Raw genomic sequence first — 23,668 nt, 5'->3', positions numbered from 1 at the left:
AAAGTAAAAGAAAGGGTACTTGCCAAGTGATACTGGTTCCATGATAAGTTTGTGGTTCCAATTATAGGTGACGTTGGGGGATAACGTTGTTGTACGGGTATATAACGAGATGTGTTACGTGAGGGTTTTTTTTGGTGGGGCTGATGTGGAATAATAGGTCGATGATGATCTTGATCAATCGAGGTCGGGCGCTTGGCTGTATGCATGGTGAAGCGATAGATAGCTGGTTATCACCAGAGGCAATATCTTGGGTCTTGGCGTGAGAGAGAATAGATAAGCATTTTCTTTCTGTATCTCTCGCGTTTACATTATATAGTCAGTTGAAGAAAAATCTCATACCAACGCAAGTTTTGAGCCAATGTAAAGGCTGATAACTTGGTCAGTATATGGATGTATGCGGTAAGCGATCCAGGGCGTAATTGGCTGACAACGTCGGTCGGAAGGAGGCGGCCTTTTGTGTGCTGTATTTCAATCCGAATCGCATCTTCATTTTGGGACCGTGGACAACCCCCCCCCCAAATTGTGGTGCGTGGTCATATGCCAAATATAGCATTCGTATGGGTATATGCGTATAGCATCTTTATCGCAGATCTTCAGAGTAGACAAGTATCATGTGAATCTTGTGTTACATGGTTGATGCGATGTGGACGGGTGTACTCTCCTCTTGGCAACATCCCCCCGATGCTTCTGGATTACATATATGCGTCGATGGGATCGCGTGGATGCTGGGGATGACGTATGTGTAAGATTGGAGAGGGAGGGGGATGTACATGTTGTGTTGCTCTGTCAATGGGGATGGAAGATCGAGAATGGATCGGGTTTGGTTTGTGAGGCAAACTTGGTCTTCAGGGAGATCCGGCAATAGCTTCTTTGTAAGCGTAGTGTGTATATTACAAAGATTCATATGTTGGTGATAGTTGGGTCAATGCCTCTCAGACCTCAGTGTAGACCCACGCGAGTATATACATTGGATTTTTATGATCAAGCCTATACGACCCACCATCCCATAAATCATGTTTTATAATGTGCAAGCTCGCCAATTTTACACGTATACAGGATCTAAAATTCTATTCATTGCGCGCGAGGAATCCCATTGAATGACTGGAGCAATCCCTCGATTTTCTTTTGGGAAATAGACATGCATATGTGCCCTGATGTATTGAATTCCGTGCACCCATGCGATATTGCAGCGGGTAAGAAAAATTTCACGCTAGTAGTAGGTCCAATATCGTTGATTAGAGAAGCAGGGTTTTGGAGGTGACTTGTTCACAATATGTACATACCCAATGTCAGAAACCCACCTGATGACTTAACAAGGGGTTTATGCTTGATCCTTGAAGTACATGTCGTCGCTAGGTTCTAGCGCCTGTTTCTCCATATTATACACGATATTGCTTGAGGAACTTTGTGCTCAGCGGCATGCTTCTATATTCTCGGCCATGTCTCGATTGCCTCGCCCGCACCAATTGTCATGGCATACCAACGCTGAACGGCCTTTTGCGATTGGACACAACATGATTACTGCTCTGCTAACTTCATGGGGATCTTGATAGGCAATCAGAGCTATAAATAGCTACTCACGGATGTCTTGTACCGCGCATATGTGATTCATCATGGTTCATCAATTGATCAAAGGCCAAATTTAAGCTTATAGTAAAGATTCCATCTCAAAGAGCGTTATAATAATTGTTCAAAACTGGGAAAGTGAGTCCTCGATATTTTGCGTGAAACACCACAGTTCACGCCATGTACACAGCCTTGGATGTCACCGCCGGCATACGGGTCTATTTTAGGAGCCGCATATCGTTCGATCCGATTGACGTGTTTCCCTTCGCTTGATTAGGCAGGCATATTGTTTTGTCTCTGATTACATGCAGCTATGGACAGTCTGCAGAGGACGGATCCAGCTTGTAACTTCGGTTCATGGTAAGCTTGTTTCGCCTACTAAAATGTATGTCACAGCAAAAACAAGGAAAGACTATAAAACCAACACACAGATCGACTCTACTGCTCATCACACACTCCCAGCTAATCACGACAGTTACTTTACTACCCTAAACACTCTTATACTTCACTATGTGGTTCATCTCCCTTCTCGCTCTTGCCACTTATGCCTCGGCAGCTCCGGCGGGTACTGCCAGTACTGCGATTGTCTCTTCTACATCTACCTCAGTATCAACTATTCCTAGTTCGACTCCAGCTACGGCAGCTGTTCCAAGCCCCACCGTCGCATATGCCTCCGATGATCTAAACGACTCGTCATGGAACCAGTACCAGAGCGGTACTCCAGAGCCCATCATTGGGTCGACGGGTGCAAACATCTTGGGTCCACAGAACGTCCCTCTGGAACGCGAGAGTCCGGACTTTATGGCACCTCCCACTACTGATTCTGGTTCAGTGTAAGTGCCTGATACACATCATACAAATATATGCGCTAATTTTATGAGACACCCTAGCGAAAACGTAAAATGGTCATTTAGCTTGTCTCACAACAGAGTGCAGGACGGAGGTTGGGCGAGACAGCAAAATGGTAAGTGAATATATTAAATTATTGCGACACCGACTGATTACCATGGGGGACGTCAAGAAAACGACATGCCGATTGCGACGACGATGGCAGGTGTAAACATGCGTCTCAATGCCGGTGGTATTCGGTGAGGGCCCTATTTGGTCTAGTTTGAACGCGTTCCTAATGTTGGCCAAAGAGAGATGCACTGGCATTTGACAGCTGAGGTGTGTAAGCTGCATACAATGTTCTAGGAAGCTTACTGACTCTTTGTCTTTTACTCAGTGGGGATACACAATGGCCGTAAGCCTTCATACATTACAAAGGGAGTTTCAATGAGTCTGATGTTACTATAGGGAAGTTGTCGCGTGAATGCAGTTGATCAACTTGGCCGAAACTACCTTGCCGATGTGGTAAGCATAGTATCCAAAGACTTGTACTCCCAGAGCAACAACTGACCGCTTCGCGCCCAGTATCCTGGTGACTTGTGGTATTTCCCTAGAGGAATTCCACACTCCATCCAAGGTCTCAACGACACGGCCGATGGCTGTGAATTCCTACTTGTGAGTTTCAGCATAAGTGTATCTCACACTCTTCTGAAAAGCTACTCTAGGTCCTCGACGACGGGTCCTTTAGTGAGGACTCTACTTTCTTACTCACCGACTGGATGGCGCACGTACCCAAAGAGGTCCTTGCAAAGAATTTCCGAGTCAATGCATCTGCTTTTGATCATATTCCTGACCATCAGTTGTGGATGCTTCCTTCGGCGGTTCCGACACAGAGCGTGGCAGAAGCAAATCCCTCCAGCCCAGCTGGTATTGCCCCTCTACCGTTCACATTTGCAGCGAGCAAAGCACCGGCAACAAATGTGAGATTTGATTCCTGGGAATTATATGCCCTGAGACTGACTGTCGTGCGACGTCTCAGACCACCGGAGGGACTGTTAAGATTGTCGACTCACGTACCTTCAACATCTCTCAAACTATCGCTCTTGGCGAAGTGACTGTCGTCCCTGGGGGTATTCGCGAGCTTCACGTAAGCAGATGGCAGTAGATCAATCTCTTCGAAATTTAACACGATTTGCTCACAACAGTGGCACCCAACTCAGCCTGAGTGGTCATATTTCCTGTGAGCCAACTTGGTATACATGAGCGCTTCACTCGTTATTAAACATGCTTTTGAATACAGGGAGGGGAGTGCGCGTGTAACCGTGTTTGCGTCCTCTGGTAATGCTCGCACTTTTGACTACCAGGCTGGAGACGTCGGTGCGTGGACTGGGAAGCAGGATGAATTTGAGCGAACTCACACATACATCTCAGGTTACGTTCCGCCTTCGTTCGGTCACTATGTCGAGAACATCGGAAACACAACACTGAAGTACCTCGAGATCTTCAATACTAACGTCTATGAAGATATTAGTCTCAACCAATGGCTTGCGTTAACTCCACCTGACATGGTCAAGGTAAGTTAGAGTCTGAATACGCTACAACAAACTGTTAAATTAACATATGCAGGCCCATTTGCAACTATCTGACGAGACCATCTCACAATTGCAGAAGGTCAAGCCGGTAATCGTCGGACCTGGTGAATGGTAGACACCTTGGGCCGGGCGCTCGGAGATAGACCGGAATATCATTCATTAGACATAGAAATCCACCATACTCATCATAGACTTACTGTATAAACCGTTTCTAATTAACAAGCTCCCGTTTGATGCATTACTCCATCAACTATCACCTCGTTCACCCTGCTGTGTTGCTAGTGTCGCCAAAGCAATTCTCGCAGGTACTCTTTTCGCTCTCGCCGATAATACTAGCACCGCTACATGCTGCCATGATGCATTGTAGCGTGGTTTTGAGTATAGCCATTTTTTAATGCTTGTTAGCCCATATACGGCCGTGCCTGCTCGGATCAAATAGCTCGTCGCTGGCGCTCATTTGGGTGCGTCATGACAAGATGACATAATTACTGTAGTTTGTTTTGCCTCATAAGCTTTCTGAATCTACTGCGTGCTAACAATCTGCAAACAACACTTCATAGTCCGCAACGACGTCGTTCAAAACAGCCAGTTAGTTAACGATCCCGAAATATTATTTCAATTCAGTCACAGTGGTCTCTACCTTGCAGTTGTGGTACGTGAGATTATAATTATGTAGTGTACTATAGTACAACCAGCTAGATTCACAGGGAGAACATCGATTCCCCAGATTCGTTATATGGATCCGAGCCTCATTAAAAACGAAAATTCAATCGTACCTCTGGGACGTAGCTCTGATAGCCCAGATGCACCACTCCCTGTCGTAGCAAACCGCCTCGATTTCGTCAAGTTAGGCCTGCCAGAATATAAGCATAAGTATAGGCTCATGCTATATGGCCTGACCTGTGTAAATGATACAATTCAAATAGGTTCGCAATGATCATCGACAACCTATTTACTCCAGAGGATTGTGCTCAGTATGTTGCAAAGGTGGAGTCCGAAAAACAGTGGGAAATAGCGGGTGTCGGAATTGTTGCGGGCAATGCGCAGGTCTGTGCTCGGCGCGGAAATAAAAAGCAAATCACTAAAGTACTTCAGTTTTTAGATGGTAGATTCCTCTTACCGTCACTCGAGCCGTATTTTGTACGACAATGAAGGACTAGCCAGCGAAATATTTGAAAAGCTGAAGCCTTATCTGAAGGATATTGAACATATGGACCACTCTTCATTGCACAGAAACACCTGCGAACAACTCACAGATCCTCCAGCTCGGTTGGTAGGACTGAACAAAAGGCTAAGGTTCTTGAAATACAGACCTGGTGAGCAACTTTGGCATATATGTCCTAATTAATGATTCAGCTTCTATTCTATCAAAGGCCAATTCTTCCGCAAACATTGTGACGGTACATACTCTACACCAGATAAGAAGCGAATATCCTATTATACTTTACAACTTTATCTCAATGGATCTGCCAAAGAGCTAAAAGGCGGTGCTACTCGGTTTTGGAAGATGGGGAATATAAATGGACCTGAGAGACGCAAGGCTCAACCGGGAATGCCATTGCAAAAGTTTTTAGATGTAGAGCCAAGGATAGGAAGGGCGCTGATTTTTGAACAGCATGGATTAATACATAGTGGTGAGGACGTTGAAGAGGGAACAAAAATCACGGTGCGGACGGACCTCATGTTCGAGGCATGTATGGAGGAGTCTCTTGCATTTGTGGAATGAAGAATGAATGTCTGAGCACTGTTTTAGCATTATTTGATATGTGCATTTTGGACCATTAGAATGATCTACCACCTCACGAAAACTGCCAGATTCGATATTAGACATACGTAGAGTGCTTGCACATGCATGCTTATAGGAAATCGTGGTGTTGTGATATATAATTATGTTTAGTGTCTTCCTCGAAGTCTTGGCAAAGCAAGTACATAAATAGAAGGGCACATTGATTAGAGTTAGTGTCCCGAAGCGAAACGCCGGTGTGTCGGGCAGTCGGGATTAGGAATTGGCAATAGTTTCATTTAACTCTTGTCTTTGGCTCTCAGTGTCAGCCATTGTACATATACTGGATGGGGTTGAAACATATAGACTATCAAAGGTATAAACGGTTGATATCAAATGGGCTTTTTTCGTGATTCAATGGTTTTCTTATGACCCAATCAGTGGTAATGTTGCTGATACAATCCTGTCATAACCTAAGTTGACTTCCAAAAGGACGTTTATCACGTGAGGCAGCGGAGCTAAGTGCGTGTTCAACAATCATTAGGGCAGATGAAATGCTGCAAAATCATCTTTATACTCTATAAAATTTTGCTACAAACTTTTATCCGGAGGCCTGAATCGTCCCACAGGTATTCGTATTGCTTTCCATAAATGGAATTACAAGCTCGGCAATTCTTTATCTTATCATACATGTCGAAGGTCAATTGGATTTTAGACTTTAGGGCCTCGACGCCCACATGATCAACCCTTTGCGAGCTCCGGTGTCTGCAAACTACAGTATTTAACGTCAGATGTCTCGGGCTAGGTTCCAACATCTCCTCGCATCCATCAGCTACAACAATGCTCCGCACGTGTACTCGTCGAGCTCCACGTATGGGCTACCTAGGTCATTCAGCCCGTCAGTTACACACCACGCCAAATCCCTTAAGGAGCTCCCGGCTCGCTTTGGGATTGGGTGCGAGTGCTGCAGGGCTCGGGGTAGCTGGCATGACAATATACGCAGACAGTAACACCGCCCCTCCCGGTGCCACCACCTTAAGTTCTCTCGCTCGTAGCTACCTAGTCTACTCGCTATGTTCTGTTCCACCTCTGGTGAACAATTCGCCTTCGATACTCAAGACCTGTTCAAATATCCCTGGACTCCGGGAGTTGAGCGAGGCTGTTGTTCGACGCACTTTCTTTGCCCAGGTTCGCTAGCCTCATTCAATATAGTGCGAATTTATTTGACCTTGTTTATAGTTTGTAGGAGGCGATTCACTCCCGGACACATTACCACTCATAACGTCATTGCGCCAGCAAAACATGGGAACCTTGTTGGTCTATAGTGTCGAGGCCGATGGTGACGTCAAAGGGGCTCAGTGGGAGAAAAACGTCCAAGAAATTCTCTCCAGTGTCAACTTCGCCGGGGACTTTGAGGACACTCAATCAGGCGGGAGAAAGACCTGGGTCGCCGTTAAATTGGTATGTTTTATGCCATATCTAAGAGTGTGTCAAAATTAACGGTTAATAGACGGCATTATTACCTTCTCCTGACTCTCTCAAACGACTGTCAACCTTTTTGTTAGCTTCAAGGCCTAAATCAAATGTGCCCTACCCAGGAACACCTGATGTTACAGATGTTGCGTTTTTCAGCAAAGGTCAAGGTAGCCTTCCTGTTAAGGGGCTGAGTAGCGAGGATATCACAGCACTCCATGAGCTGTATCAAAGTTTGAGGCAGATTTGCGCCCAGGCGAAGAAACGCGGAGTTCGAGTAAGTAACAGTCCAGTTTCAGTTTCAGTTGTAATGTAAATGTCGCTTACAATACCCAGATCACAGTGGACGCAGAGCACTCGTGGTACCAACCAGGTATTGACGCCTTCGTGACTGCTCTGAGTCGTGAATTCAACCAACCAAATGCTGGGAGCGAGTCCAAGATCCAAAATGGACAGCCAGTGGTTTATGGGACCTATCAGGCATATCTTCGAAGGTTAGTGCAAGTCCAGTGTCAACGGCTGGCGCTGAGCGATTTCGCCGATTAACAGGACACCTTTGCATCTTTCTCGCGCTATGGAAGATGCAAAGAGACACGGATATTCTTTGGGTGTCAAGCTAGTCAGGGGTGCTTACCACGGGCAAGAGATTGCGTATCATGAAAGGAGAATGGCTGAGTCCAAGTCAGATATAAACGTTGAGCCTTATCCCGCTGTATGGCTTCGTAAAGAGGAAACGGATCGCTGCTTTGATGAAGCAGCCGAGTTATTGATCCGTCATACCGCCTCCTCTCTTGACCCTCGTCGCCCTCAGCAACCAAGATTGGGTATGCTCTTTGGGACACACAACAAACAGTCGTGCCAAAAGGTTTTGGATTGCATGGTATCTTCTGGGCTTGCTCACAAGAACGAAGAAGGATTGGCAGAAGTCAAAACTGGAGTTGAAGACATGGTGTGCTTTGGACAACTTTATGGTATGTTGTTCCGAGGCTTAAGCAAATCGAGCCCAATAGCTGACTATATGCACCAACTTTTGTAGGTATGCGTGATGAACTCACCAACTGGATTGCGAGCGTCTTCAAATCTGAATCTCCGATGGCTTTCAAGTAGGTCATTTGATACCAAACGTACTGAATTTGCCAATTGATCATGTCATGGGCAGATACCTTCCTTACGGTGCACTAGCTGAGGTAGGTGACCTACTGGAGGTTATAAATGTCGTTCGCTAATCGCTAGTTATTAGGTTATGCCATACTTGAGTCGACGGTTAGTAGCCATGTTACGGAAGTCATGACGAAAAGCTGATTTATATGTCTTAGGGCAATCGAAAACCAGTCTGTTTTGAGCGGGGAGGGAGGGGCTGCAGAGGAAAGAAGACGTGCTGGGGATCTTATTCGTAAACGAATTATGGGATAAATTACGAGATTTTGATAGTATTTCATGTTTTCAGCATTCATGTAGACAGGATGATTCATTTGCACACATAGACACTAACTTAGACCCATTTAGACTTCAAGAAGCATATGCTATGCTTATCTTATCTAGAAAGAAGCTCTGCGCCGGGAGTCCTCCCGGGAGGGCCTCGATATCCGCGTGACAATTCCTACTACTCGATCTTCAGATCTTAGAGGACTATATAAAGGCGCCACTTGCATGTAATCGGCATTGGATCTCAATTACTATCACTTGCCCGATATGCTGCTTAGGTACGGAACAGGCCGTCTGCTTCGTCATGAACGATGCCAACTGGCACCTCAACGTTTAAAGCACACAACGCGCGGATCGCACCCATCACGTAATTCTCAATGGCGAGCGGGAACTTTAGGAATTGGCCTGGGCACCTGTGCACTTTCCTGGAGTGCTATCGCTACAATCTATGCCGATACTGAAACGGAACCTGTCACATCTCTAGGGGAGCTTTTGCGAGGCTATTTTGTCTACTCAATATGCTCCGTACCCACTCTGGTAAACTGGTCACCAACTATCTTGGAGACGTGTGCGAGCGTCCCAGGAGTACGAGAGTTGAGCCAAGCCGTCGTGAGACGGACATTTTTTGCGCAGGTCGGTAGTATCTATATAACTATTTATAGCTACAGACCAATCGGTTTCATTCGATAATAGTTCGTAGGAGGCGATACTTGCGAGGATACTCTGCCCTTGATAACTTCACTGAGAGAGCAGAACAAGGGCACACTCCTTGCGTACAGTGTCGAAGTAGACGAAAACCAGGGCGGGAGGGCAGATCAATGGAAGAGGAATGTGGAAGAAATGATAGCTAGTGTGGAGTTTGCCGGAGACTTTGAAGACACGCGAAAGGGATCAAGAAAGACATGGGTAGCTATCAAACTGGTGAGTAACGGATCTATGTAACTCAGCATAATGTGTAGGCTTGGGCATATACATACTGACCACCACGTAGAGTGCTTTGGTCCCATCTGCAGATTCTTTGAAGCGAATGTCTAAATTCTTGCTCAAATCGCGACCGGCGGATGATGTACCATTTCCCGGAACGCCAGGCTCCTTTGATATGGTGGTATTTAGAGGAGCAAAAGAACCTCTGATCAAGGCTGGGCTCACAGAAGAAGATATCGAGTCGCTTAGGGTTCTTTATGAAGATCTGAGAACCGTATGTAATCGAGCAAAGGAGAGAGGTATCAGGGTATGTGATGACGCTCTGCGAACCGCTAAAGCTTACTTACAAAATACAGCTCATCTTCGATGCTGAGCATACATGGTACCAGCCTGGGATCGATGCATTTGTATTGGCTTTGAGTAGGGAGTTCAACAAGCCTTCGAGCAGCGGCCGATTCAATGAGCAGCCTCTTGTGTATGCAACATATCAGGCATACCTGAAACGGTGGGTGCGTCTGAGTTTCAACAATCACTATCTGAGCCTACCATAATTTAGAACGCCATTGCACCTAGCAAGATCAATTGAAGACGCACAAGCATTTGGATACACTCTAGGCGTTAAATTAGTGAGAGGTGCATATTACGACAAGGAGACAGCCGAATACCCCGAGTCGCAAAGCCCTAACTGCCCGGTATGGGCTGAGAAATCACAAACAGACGCGTGTTACAATACCTGCGCGAAATTTTTGATCAACGAACTTGCAAAACATCATAGGCTCTCTGGCTCTCAAAATGCCATCCTGACAGGAGCAGGGTGGCTAGGAAAACCCACACGTACCTCTTCGCCTCAAACAGACATCGGGATATTATTTGGGACTCATAACGCTCTCTCGTGCACATATATACTGGAAAACTTGGTTGATGCTGGGCTTGCGCATAGGTCTGGCGACAAAGAAGTGGTTATAGCGGACGGCGTCGAGGAACGATTGTGCTTTGGACAACTTTATGGTGGGGTTTTTCTAGCGCTTATAGAAGATTCAAGAGCATGTGTATTGAATCCCAATAAATAGGCATGCGCGATGATCTAACTGATTGGATGGTACATACTGTCAAGGCAAACTCACCGATGGTACTTAAGTGAGTTGTAGTATTCTTTTAGCAACTTACAAATAATTACTACTGGGGTTTGTAGATACGTGCCCTATGGAGCGTTGGCAGATGCAAGTGAAATTGTGATATAATTGAATTAATTCACTAACTCTATGACTATAGGTGATGCCGTACTTGGCTAGGAGGTAAGGAAATTCTCTCGCTACACCAATCAAATTGAGCTTGTCTAAAAGAAATTAATATGTAGGGCAATAGAGAACCAGTCGGTCCTTGGGGGTGAGGGAGGGGCTACCACAGAACGTCGAATGATTGGTCAAAAGATTAGAAAGAGATTATTTGGGTAGCCAAGATCAAAGGTACCAGAGATGTATTGTTTGTATAGAAATCCATTGTACAGCAGTAGAAACTCTGTGATGGTCGTTAGGGGAAATCGAGCGCCCATTGAGTCAATTCCAATGTGATCGAAGCGCCGAAATGACACTGGGGCAACGATCCCTGGACCTTGGCGCATGTTTTACCTCTGTGCCTGGAGCGCCGTTGCCAGATACCCCACTTGGAGATAACCTCAACAACATCGACACCTAGTGCTCTGAGGACCGCTCCTTATGACTTCCAAACAGCCTTCAGATCCGGGTAAAAAGTTAACTCGGTGTGTGCCAAGGGCGGTTTCGTAATGAACTGATCAAGGTGTCTTAACTCCGAATAATAAAGGGCCGATCCGACGACTATTCGAGGGAAATTCTTAGTCGGTTATCAAGGATGGTGCGTATAACGTTATGTTTTAGGGATTTTAATAAACGCCCATCGTCTCCTCGTGTCTAGGTTCACTTGTCCCAACGATGGTCCATCTGTAGCTCAAGGTTGGTCTACAGGCTTTGCTTGGTTACGCACCTCTAACTGGTCTGACGTTACAAACCTACAGCAAACGAATGGGCACACTGGTAATATATATTCTTTTTTTTTTTTCAATAGCAGGTACCGATATTGTAGTGTAGGACCGACAAAGATGGCCAGTTTAACGCTGAGTTATTACCCGATCCCGAGTACTATTCTTCTGGGGACCTCGCCGTGATGCCTCGAGCTCAACACCGGCTGTTCTCATCGCGAAATCCTGCAATTATTAGGCGTCACCTCAATATTATGGCTATGCATGGTATAGACGGTCTATTTCTGACCCGGCGAGGTAGTGAGGTCAGTGACTTGCTCCACACCAGCGTAGGAAACGCGAGGAATTTGACACACATAAAAGATTGCTGCTGCCTACCAGCCTGGAAGGGTAGGGATAAAGATAATGAAGTGCGTAGTTTTGCACAGAAGCTAATACGGTGCTGATATATGTACAGGTTGCGATCCGAAGGCATCAATAATATATTTCGGGCGGCAGAACAAGAGGCCCGTGTTGTCAGCATAATGTGAGTGCAGTTTTTGAAAGGGAGTCATGGCATCGAAGAAACGTATGATCCCATTCAGGTACGACCTCAACGGATTGCCATCACATCAAATCGAACAATGGATAATGGGAGATTGGGATTTTATGATAAACTCCAAGAATGTGCTAAATAGCCCGGCCTATGTTCGCGAACACGGACAACCTGTGGTCGCTCTCTGGGTGAGTATCTAATGTCTAACGGTTGCGTGGTACTAACTAATCCTTGCAGAGTGTCGGATTCAAGCATGCGGGCCAAGAACCCGAAATGATAATGAGACTCATTAGCCGAATTCGTGAGCTCGCGGGTGGAGCCTACATCATACTTGGAGGTATGTACTTGAATGGATGAATAATAACCTGAATATTAATACATAACCCAACTCAGTGCCGATCACATGGCAGAAGCAAGACCAGAACTGGCAAGCCGTCTATTCTGTAGCTGACGCGATCGCGCCTATGTGCATTGGAACGTTCCAAGACGAATCAGGCGCTGAACGTTTCTCCAAGGACTTTCAGCAACCGGGCATTCAGGCGTCCAAGTCCGGCCAGACGAAGACTGATTATGTTGGGGTTGTATGGCCCGGCAATGAGGTGAGCACAAACGTTTTACTTGTTCATGCTAGTTAACGCGTTGTTCTTCAGGGACCTCTTATAATTAACACCGGATCAAGTACTGAACCTGCCCCTCGTCAAGACGGCGCATTCTTCTGGCGCCAAATCTATAATGGATACAAAGACGGGTAAATCCGTCGCTTATTGTATGAAACTGTCGTCTAACCTTTACCTTTAGTGTGAGATTCATGTATGCTGAAATGTTTGACGGGTACGTTTATTCTATTTCTATTTGAATTGCTGGTACCATCCTTGAATCTAGATTCGAAGAAGGGACAGCAATTTTACCTAGCTTAGGGGCTCAGAGCGACAGCACTCCTTCGGATTGGTACCTTCGGATAGCCGGTTCCGCCAGTGAGGCGCTCAAAGGCGAAAAACGCCTATACGAAGAATTCCCTCGTAAAGAACTTTTCGAGTACTGGTCAACCAGACCACGCTATGAAGAGCGCGATGACGACCAAATCCCTACTGCGAGTGGTAGCGCGAACCCACTTGGTGGGTTTGGCCCTTCCGCGCACGTTGCCCAGGCATCTGCACCCGCGCCGCCGCGCGCTATGACGGTTGATATGTCTGATGCTCCACCACCCTATAGTATTGAGGATGATAGCTTGCCCGCTCCCGCGCCTTCATCTTTCACGACCGAACCAGAATCACTTACTTCTGGTCCGGCCAACCCTGCTTCCCCTATAACGTCATATCACAATGCACCTTTCCCTCCTGCAGATCGTCCTCCGGTCTCGCGCGTTGACTCGACGCATTCGGTTGGGTCGCACGGTAGCTATCCCGGCCAACAACAACACCGCCCAGAACCCATTGCCGTTCCCGGAAATGCACCTGTTGCCATCGCAGTTCAAACCCCTACTACATACACTGCATATACAACTCAACCTCAAGTGGGATTCCCCTCTGGCCCAGCTCCACCGATGGCTGGAATCGGAGGGCAGACGTCTCCTTCTGTCATGCCCATACGTCCTCCCCAGCACCCCTTTGTCGCGTCGCGTCCACCGGCCATGGCCCCTCGCCCACCTTCCCGACCGGGTCGTCCTCAGTCTTCGGACAGTACCCATCCATCTCCTCCTCCTAACACATTCACGGTGGCTGGAATTGGCGGACTGACGGACCAATTGGGAGGTATGAATATTGGAGAGCCTAATAGGCCTGCGCCCGAACATGTGTTCGCGGGTGCGAATCAACCACGTCCCCAAATGACTCAACCGCCCGGAACGCCCAATTCACCGTTCGAGGGAATTAATTATCCTGGACGATTTGGAGGACCGGATGCGAGGCGAGACTCGTATGGACAAACTTCGGGCTCTGGTCCTTCTACCCCATCGGTTGGGATGCCTGGCAATCCTCTTTATCCTGCTCCGCTACAGGGTGGTGGGCTGCACACGAGCCCCGGGCCTATACATCAACACAGTCCTGGACCAGTACACCAGGCTACGTTATTTGGTTCACCCCATAACACGAGCCCTCCATCTGGCCCGCACCCGCACCCCCAACATCAGAGTACGCTGGGACCCGGCCAATACGCACCACCGAGTCCGCATCATCGGCCTACGCTTGGGCCGACTCCGACCCACCAGTCTACACTCGGGCCTGGGACTTCGCAGTCCCCTCGGCCGAGTTTCCAGCCTCATCAGCAGTACGCCCCTGCTGGGCCTTCGCCGAACCCACCGGGCCAGCACGGACATCTGCCTGCTTCTGGTTCAGGACAGTATCCGCCTCAAGGACAAGGTTCAGGTGGACAGTACAATCAAGGTCCGGGTGGACAGTACCCACCCCAAGGGCCTAGCGGACAACATCCTTATGGTCCTGGTGGGCAGCAACCTCCTCAATCCCCGGGCAGTTCGATGCATTCGGGACATTCGGGGTATTATGGTGGTTCGAGCCCGTCCCAGTCGGGAGGCCACTCGACTCCCCAGTCTGGTTGGCCTCCTCAGGCTCCAGGGAGTTACAATCCCTATCCGCCTCAAGGACCCGGGGGACCAGGTCAACAGCAGGTGTATGGACAGGGACAAGGGCAGGGCCATACGGCTCCTGGGCCACAATACCCGCAATGGAATAGCGTGGCTGGTGGACAGTATGTTGATACGGCCATAGGGATTATAGGTAAATATGCGGGGCAAGATACGAAGAAGAAGGTCGAGCAAGGCCTGGAGGGTGCCTTCAAAGGTGCGTTTTATTTGGTTTATTCCTTGCGTATGAGGTGCTATTTTTTGATGCGGTCTCATTTTTGCAGTTGGGACGAAGGTGTGGGGGAGACTTCACAATAACAAGTAAACCGAGTAGTAGACAGTTGTACCTATCACTATACAGTAACTTGATATGACCAATTAAAATTTCGGCGGGATCTATTTGGCTCGGCGTGTATTGGATGGATTAATATGCCAGGGCCCACCCTCGGACTAGTCTCCTTGTCAACCCTTATAAATTCAGGGCGTCCTCACAGGAACCAGCCGATAAGCGTCTGCCTCCTCTTTCTTTCTTTCTTTCCTCCGTCTCGGTTTCTACAATGCATAAAACACCCACTCATTTCATGTCATACCTCTTCCAGTCGTTCGTTCCCGGTAAACTGAGCCGACTGTGTATCTTGGGAGTCGATGTTGTTGGGATTCCGGTCGTTTTGGTCGTGGGTGTCCCTCAGGTAAGGACAAGTTTTGTACGTAAATCCGAAATGACGGAGGAAATGACGTTGTGGGAAAAGAGTAAGGCGTTGGCTGTTGCTGGGTGGTTTGGACTGAGGATTGCATTGAGCGGGGTGAGTGGTTTTGTTTCTTCCGGGTCTGAGACTTGACCGAGGGTTTAATTTGGAATATATAGTTATGCTATTTGGAGTACCGATGGGATATGGCCAGGGCGCGTGTATCCTTTGAAAATAATGAAGAAAAAGAGGTGACTTGTCAGTTGCCTATTGTGGGTTCAGAGTTGCCAGCTACGACTTCGAACCTCGAGTTGGCAACCCCCGTCGTAGATTCCGAACCACCGAAATTATGGTCCACGACGAACAGGCGCCTAGTACTGAATCAGACCGAGTCGAATTTCCGGTACGTCGGTTTATTTCGGGTTTAGATTACCGTACTTGAGCTGATACCGTCTTTTAATTTGTAGCGCATGGATGCAGATTCCATAGAGGGCGACCACGAAAATGGGGGACGGGTCATTCGTAAGATCTCGATGAGTTCTGTAGATTCGGACGGCACAGTGTGGTCTGAATGTCAGACACCTGCTCAGACGATTGTTGAACTCCCAGTCGAGTTGAGTGAGGAGCCGATAGAGAGTGAGACGTCGAGGCCTGGGGAGGATGAGTGGTTTGGTGCGGTACAGGAGCAAGTCGTCAAACCCAAACCGGAGCCGGAGCGCAAGTCCCCCCTGCTCCGCCGAAAACGTTCAAAATATGGAGCTTGCCCATTGATTTTGCGCAAGTCGAGTGCGTCGTTGTATGTGTCTCCAGTACGGCTAAAACCGAGGCAACTTGATTTGGACTACTATTGAATCTGACTCTGACTCTTTCTTTTTCTTCTTCTTGTTATGTATTTTGTATGACTCGGACTGTGGTGCATTGTGTTTGTATTCGCGGTGTATACTTATGGTGATTGACTCGGATGGGTATCATGTATGCAAGGCCGGCCCTGAAGAATTGGAAATTTGCGTCGAGTTTGCCGGCCCTGAAGCGTGTTTGGTTCTAGTTCTTGACTCTATCGCCACCCTCCCGACGTTACAGCCGCGTCTCCGTACCGTGCTGTTCCATCGCCGAAACCTCGTATTGGAACTGCTTGTTGCTGGCAGTCCCGAACGTATAGTCCTCTTCACTCGCTCATCGACGAAAAAATCGGGAAATCCCGAGTGATTTGTTCGTTTCGCGTGTTGTTGGTCTCCTCGAAAAACAACAAATAGTCGTCTCTGGTTTTCCTTGCTCCTTTTCTTCATTTAATCCCGCGTGTTCTGCTGTTCTCGGTGTCTTGGCTCGGACTATAAACAAACAAAACAAATAATTTCTGGTTGTGTTGAGAAAGAGAGTGGTCTGTGCGTAGTTTGCCACCATGTCCACCGGAGCTGCGTTTGCATACAGTAGCGTCCCCCTGCGAAAAGTAAAAGAGGTTCAGTTTGGCATTTTATCTCCCGAAGAAATCGTACGTATTTTTTACATTATTTTCCGAGGTGGCTAGGGGGCGCTGACCATGTGGCTTCCCACGCAGAAAGCGTACTCGGTATGCAAGATCGAGTTTCCCGAAGTGTTGGAGGAGGGCACTGGTAAGGTCAAGACTGCCGGTCTCATGGATCCGCGTCTTGGCACCGTCGATCGCAACTTCAAGTGCCAGACATGTGGCGAGGGCATGGCCGAGTGTCCAGGCCACTTTGGCCATATCGAGCTGGCTCGCCCAGTCTTTCACATCGGTGCGTTCAATTGCACACTTGACAAATTTGTATTAATCGAATTGCAGGGTTTCTCAACAAGGTCAAGAAGATCCTCGAGTGTATTTGTGTAAATTGTGGAAAGTTAAAGGCGGACATTGTGAGTGAATATTACGAAGCCTCCCCTTCGGTACCCCCACCCGATATACCCGTACATTTTCTGGGGGCTCTCTCCGCGTCTCGGAGAACCCCAAGCCACTTGCTTTCGTGGTTCCAAGTCTGGCGTTACACTTGCAGTCCATGTGGGACCTGTGCATGCCGGGCTAGCGCGCGTCTTCGGTCGCTTGACCGCCGCGTTAGTCTCTCTTTCCCGCCATGCTGGGTCATTGCACCACTGGACTTGGGTGTAGCGCCGGCACCACCGGCCGTGGTGAAATGGGGGGATGAAGAGGAGTCATGTCCATGTCGCGATGACAATCGGTCCCGTCTCAAGGACGCGGATCGCTTCGAGCGCACTGGACTGGCGCGTGCTGACCGCACACCTCGTCCGCTCACCAAGGCGGCCATGTACCATCTCTGTACCAAGTTTTTTCTTTACTTTCATTTTATTTCCATGGCCGTTGCTCGCTCGTAAGGAATCATGTTCGTTGACCGCCCGTACCTCTCTCTTTCTTTTCTGCCTTGCATGTGATACTCCTCACTCGGCTCGATGCAGAACGATACCCAGTTTGCTGAGAAGATCCGACACGTCCGGGACCCCAAGAAGCGCATGGCGCTCGTCTGGGCCCACTGCAAGGGCAAAATGATCTGCGAGGCCGACGAGACCAAGGACGATGAAGGTGCAGCTGCCCAACCTGCCAAGGTCGGACACGGAGGGTGCGGTCATGTACAACCGCTCATCCGTAAGGAGGGCCTCAAGCTTTTCCTCGTTTATAAAAAGGGCCGCGCCGACGATGAGGAAATGGTTTGTCTGGTTCTCACGTTTGATCGTGATGACGACTGACTTGCCCTGGTTGTGTGAATTGTGACACTAGGACGGTCGCACGTCTCAACCCGAGAAGCGATTGTACCCTGCATCGGACGTGTACAACACTCTCAAGAAGATTCCTGATTCGGACCTTGCACTCTTGGGTCTTTCTGAAGAGTTTGCGCGTCCTGATTGGATGATCTTGACCGTGCTTCCTGTTCCACCTCCACCTGTCCGTCCGAGTATCTCTGCCGATGGAGGAACTGTCCGCTCTGAAGACGACTTGACGTACAAGCTTGGTGACATTCTCAAAGCGTCCATCAACGTCCGACGGTGCGAAGAGGAGGGATCTCCTGCGCATGTCATTTCCGAGTTTGAACAGCTGCTTCAGTTTCATGTTGCGACATACATGGATAACGATATTGCCGGTATCCCGCAAGCACTTCAGAAATCCGGTCGTCCTGTCAAGGCGATTCGTGCGCGATTAAAGGGTAAAGAAGGCCGTCTTCGTGGAAATTTGATGGGAAAACGTGTCGACTTTTCGGCTCGTACTGTCATTACTGGCGATCCGAACTTGATGTTGGACGAGGTCGGAGTGCCAAGGAGTATGGCTATGAATTTGACTTATCCTGAGCGAGGTGCGTGTTTATTTGTCGTTTTCATGCGTTGAATTAACCACGGAAATAGTAACCCCGTATAACATTGAGTGGCTTCAAATGCTCGTCCGAAATGGGCCGCGAGAATATCCCGGTGCACGCTATGTTGTTCGTGACAGCGGCGAGCGTATCGATTTGAGGTACAACAAGCGCGCGGATACGTCATTGCAATATGGATGGATCGTGGAGCGACACTTGAAGAATGGAGAGTAAGTAGAATTTAATTTTCATTAGTTCAAGATGCTTACATGTGATATAGCTACGTGCTGTTTAATCGACAGCCTAGTTTGCACAAGATGAGTATGATGAGTCATCGTGTTAAGATTATGCCTTATTCAAGTAAGCTGTCCCGTTTTTGGATCGAAAGTTGCGCCTAATGATTGGTTTAGCATTCCGACTCAATCTTTCCGTGTAAGTTGTCAACTGTCGTTGAAAGACGACCAGTGTTTACGGTTGTTATAGCACTCCTCCCTACAACGCCGACTTTGATGGTGATGAGATGAACATGCAGTACGTTGTCTTTTGTGCACGTTCGATGAATGATATTGATTGGGTTTCAGTATCCCTCAGAGCGAAGAGACTCGAGCCGAACTTAGTCAGATTGCTTGGGTGCCCCGTCAGGTATGCCGCCAGTCCTCGGAAAGTATCATTTTATACTGATTGTATGACGTAGATTATCTCCCCTCAAGCGAACAAACCCGTCATGGGTATTGTGCAGGACACGCTTTGCGGTATCCGAAAGATTACCCTCAGGGATAACTTCCTCGACTGGAACTTTGTTCAGAACATCCTCCTTTGGGTCCCCGAATGGGACGGCCAAGTTCCGGTCCCGACTATCTTGAAACCTAAACCCCTTTGGACAGGAAAGCAAATCTTGAGTTTGTGTATTCCCTCGGGTATCAACGTTTTCCGTGCACCTGACAAGGATAAACGCACCAACCGAGTTCCTGCAAACCCCGCAAACGACGATGGTATTTGCATCGAAAACGGAGAAATTCTTTACGGTGTAGTCGAGAAGAAGACTGTCGGTGCTTCCCAAGCCGGTCTCATCCACATCACGTTCCGTGAAAAGGGGCCCGAAATTACGCGCGATTTGTTCACCTCGCTTCAAAAGGTGGTCAACTTTTGGCTCCTTCACAATGGGTTCAGTATCGGTATCGGCGACACGATTGCAGACAAGGATACCATGTCCAAGATCACTATTCACATCGAGACGGCCAAGAACAACGTGCTCCAGCTGATTCAAAAGGCGCAGTACGATGGTCTTAGGGCCGAGCCGGGTATGACTATCCGAGAGTCATTCGAGAGTCACGTCAATCGAGAATTGAACATGGCTCGTGACAAGACGGGTAAAGATGCTCAAGACAGTCTCAAGAACGATAACAACGTCAAGCAAATGGTCGTCGCAGGCTCCAAGGGATCTTTCATTAACATCTCCCAAATGTCCGGTTGTGTCGGCCAACAATCCGTCGAAGGAAAGCGTATTCCGTTCGGATTCAAGCATCGCACGCTGCCTCATTTCAACAAGGACGACTACTGCGCCGAGTCCAGAGGGTTCGTCGAGAATTCCTATCTCCGTGGGTTGACTCCCCAAGAGTTCTTTTTCCACGCCATGGCTGGTCGTGAAGGTTTGATCGACACGGCCGTCAAGACTGCCGAAACTGGGTATATCCAACGTCGATTGGTCAAGGCTATGGAAGATATTGCCGTCTGCTACGATGGAACCGTCCGAAATTCGCTGGGTGATATTGTCCAATTCGCGTATGGCGAGGACGGAATGGATGGCGCCTTTATCGAACGACAATCCGTCGAGCCTTACCGCCTCTCGAACCGCGCGTTTGAGCGCAAATACCGCGTTGACGTGCTTGAAGCTGGAAGCGGCTTTTCGCCAGGCACTCTCCAAGTCGGACTCGATGCCTCTTCGCCCGAACTGCAATACAAGCTCGACAATGAGTACGCCCAACTCGTCAAGGACCGAAAGATGCTCCGAGAGTTTATCTTCAAGACTGCGGACCCTAACCAACCCCATTACCTCCCCGTTAACCTCCGTCGTGTTATCCAGAACGCGCAACAGATTTTCCACATTGACCGACGCAAGCCAAGTGATCTTGAGCCTGCGTATATCATGGATGAGGTTTCAGGACTTAGTTCGCGATTAATCGTCGTGCGAGGCGAAGATCCTATCAGTCTCGAGGCCCAAGATAACGCGACGATGCTTTTCAACATGCACCTTCGCTCCACATTCGCCACTCGCCCCGTCCTCGAAGAACTTCGCCTGACAAAACAGGCGTTTGACTGGATCATTGGTGAAGTCGAGACCAAGTTCAACGCGTCGATTGTCAACCCCGGAGAAATGTGCGGTACCCTCGCTGCCCAATCTATCGGAGAACCGGCTACGCAGATGACGCTCAACACTTTCCATTATGCTGGTGTGTCGAGTAAGAACGTCACGCTTGGTGTGCCTCGTTTGAAGGAAATCATCAACGTCGCAACGAACATCAAGACCCCTTCGCTTACGGTGTACCTCCAGTCCGAGTATGCTTCGAGCAAACACAAGGCCAAGACGATCCAGACTGAGCTTGCTCATACTACGCTTCGTACTATTACCGCCACGACCGAAATCGTTTATGATCCCGATCCCACCAACACTATCATTGACGAGGATCGCGATTTCGTCGAGACCTTCTTTGCCATCCCCGACGAGAGTGTCGAGCGGACGTTGTCTCAGCAATCCCCATGGGTTCTTCGTATCCAACTTGACCGTGCCAAGGTCCTCGATAAGAAACTCGACATGGCCTACATTGCCGATCGCATTGAACAGGCATTCTACCCGGATATGAAAGTTATTCCTTCCGATGACAACGCCGAGAAGCTTATCCTCCGCTGCCGACCTATCGTCATGCAAGACAAGGACGAAGAAGCATTCGAAAATACCGAAGAAGATATCTTCATCCGTCAGATTGAACATAACATGCTCGACTCGGTCACGCTCCGTGGTGTCAAGGGCATTCGTCGTGTGTTCATGGTCGAGCATGATAAGCCTATGATCGACGCTGCTGGAGAGCTGCAACCACGTTCGGCCAAGGAGTGGGTCCTCGAAACCGATGGCGTAAACTTGAAGAGTGTGCTCAGCGTCGACGGCATTGACTTTACACGTACTTACTCCAACAAGTGCCCTGAGGTGTTCGAGGTTCTGGGTATCGAGGCTGCGCGAGCTGCCATCTTGAGAGAACTGCGCAACGTTATCGAGTTTGATGGTTCTTACGTCAATTACCGACACTTGGCGCTCCTCACCGACCTGATGACGAACCGTGGCACGCTGATGGCTATTACTCGACACGGTATTAACCGAGCAGATACGGGTGCTCTCATGCGTTGCTCGTTCGAAGAAACTGTCGAAATCCTGATGGAGGCCGCTGCAGTTGGTGAAAAGGACGATTGTTATGGTGTTGCAGAGAACGTATTGTTTGGACAAATGGCGCCGATGGGAACGGGCTCTTTCGATGTTGCGCTCGATGTAGACATGCTCAAAGACGTCATTGTTGACTCGCGACTGCCGATCCAAAACATGATGGCGGCTCAAATGGGCGGAGGAGCGACCCCGGCTGGAGGCCTGGCCATGACACCGTACGATTCCGCGTCCCCTATGCAGGCCGAGGCGTGGAGAACCGAGGGTGCAGCGTTCTCGCCTTTGGCAACCAACGCTGACGAAGCATCGGGCGGTTTCTCATTTATTCCATTTGGTCAAAGTCCAATGGGTCCAGATTCGCGGTTCGGTGGTTACTCTCCTTCTTCTCCTGGGTACTCTCCTACTTCTCCGTTTATGCCAACTTCGCCGATGGTCGCAGCCACTTCTCCTTATGGTGCCTCACCGTTTGGCGCAACGTCGCCGTATGCAACGTCGCCAGCGTACTCCCCAACATCACCAAACATGAACCTCACGTCGCCACAGTACAGCCCTACTTCGCCACAGTACTCTCCAACATCACCTACTTACAGTCCTACTTGTAAGTTTGTCGATCTCTTTTTAAGACTCTAACTGACATTATGATTAGCTCCAACATATTCTCCCACTTCACCACGTTATTACAGCACATGTGAGTACTTGGCAAGAGGGCAAGGATGTATTACTTATATCCTCCTCATTAGCACCGAGCTTCAGTCCTGCGTCACCCCGTTACTCCCCAACTTCGCCTCGTTACAGTCCTACTTGTAAGCTTTAAACATCGTATCATTGACGCTTTCTTATTCTCTTGCAGCTCCCATGCAAGCTTCGCCTACATCGCCAAAGATGACATCGCCGCGATACTGTGAGTCTACATTGGCATATGCCGAGCGTTACTGATTCCTATTTCCTCCAGCACCAACATCGCCGACGTACAGCCCTGCGTCTCCGGCTTATAGTAAGTGGCAGTGATGCCATTTAGCATACGTATTCTAACCAACTTTACAGCTCCAGTATCGCCAGCTTACAGTGGGTTCTTTGGTGAAATTAAATGTTATTATATACTAAATTGATCCTTCTTGCAGGCCCTACCTCTCCTGTTTGGTCGCCACGATGTAAGCTTTCAGCGCACGGTTTCTGTAACCACAAACTTACCCTATACGTGACCTAGCTCCCGCACCTGGAGATTCCAATAACCAGAACCAGCAGAACCAGACGAATGGGCAGACATCTCCTTGGGGTAACACGGCAACTTACCAAGCGTCGCCGTCATGGAAGTAGGTGTGAATAGGTGATCGTACATCTTGTGTTTCCGCTCTTTTACTCTGTTTATGTGTTACCCCGCACTTGATCGTGCGATCAATGTATCTTATAAGCCCACCACACATGCGTGAGCAAAAAAAACGGCACCGGACGGGTTGGTTGAACCTACTCTCATTATCAGTTTGTTGTACATTAAGGATGCGGCTAATAAACTATCACCATTAACACCATCTTATTTTGTTGGATAGGAATACCAGATACGGACCGTCTAGGGACTGCTGGCATCTTGCTTCAATTCC

At 48.5% G+C, this 23,668-nt stretch overlaps 4 protein-coding genes across 4 annotated transcripts; all 4 read left to right on the top strand.

Annotated features, from left to right (window-relative positions):
* Nucleotides 1–2,076: 2,076 nt before the first annotated feature.
* On the top strand, nt 2,077–4,101 carry RhiXN_01133 (oxalate decarboxylase; the record flags this gene model as incomplete). The annotated part of the gene is made up of 13 exons (XM_043320952.1): nt 2,077–2,399; nt 2,457–2,530; nt 2,588–2,654; nt 2,706–2,733; nt 2,792–2,809; nt 2,863–2,919; nt 2,980–3,069; nt 3,120–3,374; nt 3,434–3,541; nt 3,600–3,634; nt 3,695–3,771; nt 3,826–3,968; nt 4,021–4,101. 13 exons carry the CDS (start codon nt 2,077–2,079, stop codon nt 4,099–4,101), a joined length of 1,356 nt encoding a protein of 451 aa, XP_043179964.1.
* An 818-nt stretch (nt 4,102–4,919) lies between these two features.
* RhiXN_01132 (2OG-Fe(II) oxygenase family protein) lies at nt 4,920–5,712 on the top strand (the record flags this gene model as incomplete). The annotated part of the gene is made up of 3 exons (XM_043320951.1): nt 4,920–5,033; nt 5,089–5,302; nt 5,360–5,712. 3 exons carry the CDS (start codon nt 4,920–4,922, stop codon nt 5,710–5,712), a joined length of 681 nt encoding a protein of 226 aa, XP_043179963.1.
* Nucleotides 5,713–6,549: 837 nt separating this feature from the next.
* On the top strand, nt 6,550–17,672 carry RhiXN_01131 (proline dehydrogenase; the record flags this gene model as incomplete). Its single annotated transcript, XM_043320950.1, has 31 exons — nt 6,550–6,897; nt 6,949–7,170; nt 7,220–7,459; nt 7,519–7,676; nt 7,732–8,153; nt 8,219–8,285; nt 8,342–8,369; nt 8,423–8,445; nt 8,499–8,575; nt 8,732–8,834; nt 8,886–9,240; nt 9,301–9,528; nt 9,599–9,838; nt 9,888–10,036; nt 10,088–10,539; nt 10,602–10,668; nt 11,637–11,832; nt 11,891–11,937; nt 11,985–12,053; nt 12,112–12,250; nt 12,300–12,399; nt 12,456–12,661; nt 12,713–12,810; nt 12,861–12,893; nt 12,945–14,857; nt 15,638–15,729; nt 15,794–16,112; nt 16,372–16,528; nt 16,755–16,815; nt 16,882–17,080; nt 17,128–17,672. 31 exons carry the CDS (start codon nt 6,550–6,552, stop codon nt 17,670–17,672), a joined length of 7,353 nt encoding a protein of 2,450 aa, XP_043179962.1.
* A 75-nt stretch (nt 17,673–17,747) lies between these two features.
* Nucleotides 17,748–23,387, top strand: RhiXN_01130 (DNA-directed RNA polymerase III subunit C5; the record flags this gene model as incomplete). The annotated part of the gene is made up of 15 exons (XM_043320949.1): nt 17,748–18,002; nt 18,073–18,643; nt 18,693–18,870; nt 18,921–19,000; nt 19,051–19,072; nt 19,124–19,171; nt 19,222–19,282; nt 19,335–22,668; nt 22,717–22,758; nt 22,811–22,873; nt 22,921–22,971; nt 23,023–23,064; nt 23,115–23,135; nt 23,192–23,221; nt 23,278–23,387. 15 exons carry the CDS (start codon nt 17,748–17,750, stop codon nt 23,385–23,387), a joined length of 4,908 nt encoding a protein of 1,635 aa, XP_043179961.1.
* Between the last annotated feature and the right edge of the window lie 281 nt (nt 23,388–23,668).

The sequence above is a fragment of the Rhizoctonia solani genome, chromosome 4, assembly GCF_016906535.1.
Source record: "Rhizoctonia solani chromosome 4, complete sequence".
Classification (NCBI taxonomy): Eukaryota; Fungi; Basidiomycota; class Agaricomycetes; order Cantharellales; family Ceratobasidiaceae; genus Rhizoctonia; species Rhizoctonia solani.
The sequence above is the reverse complement of the archived record's forward strand: the minus strand, read 5'-3'. Positions and strand labels throughout refer to the sequence as shown.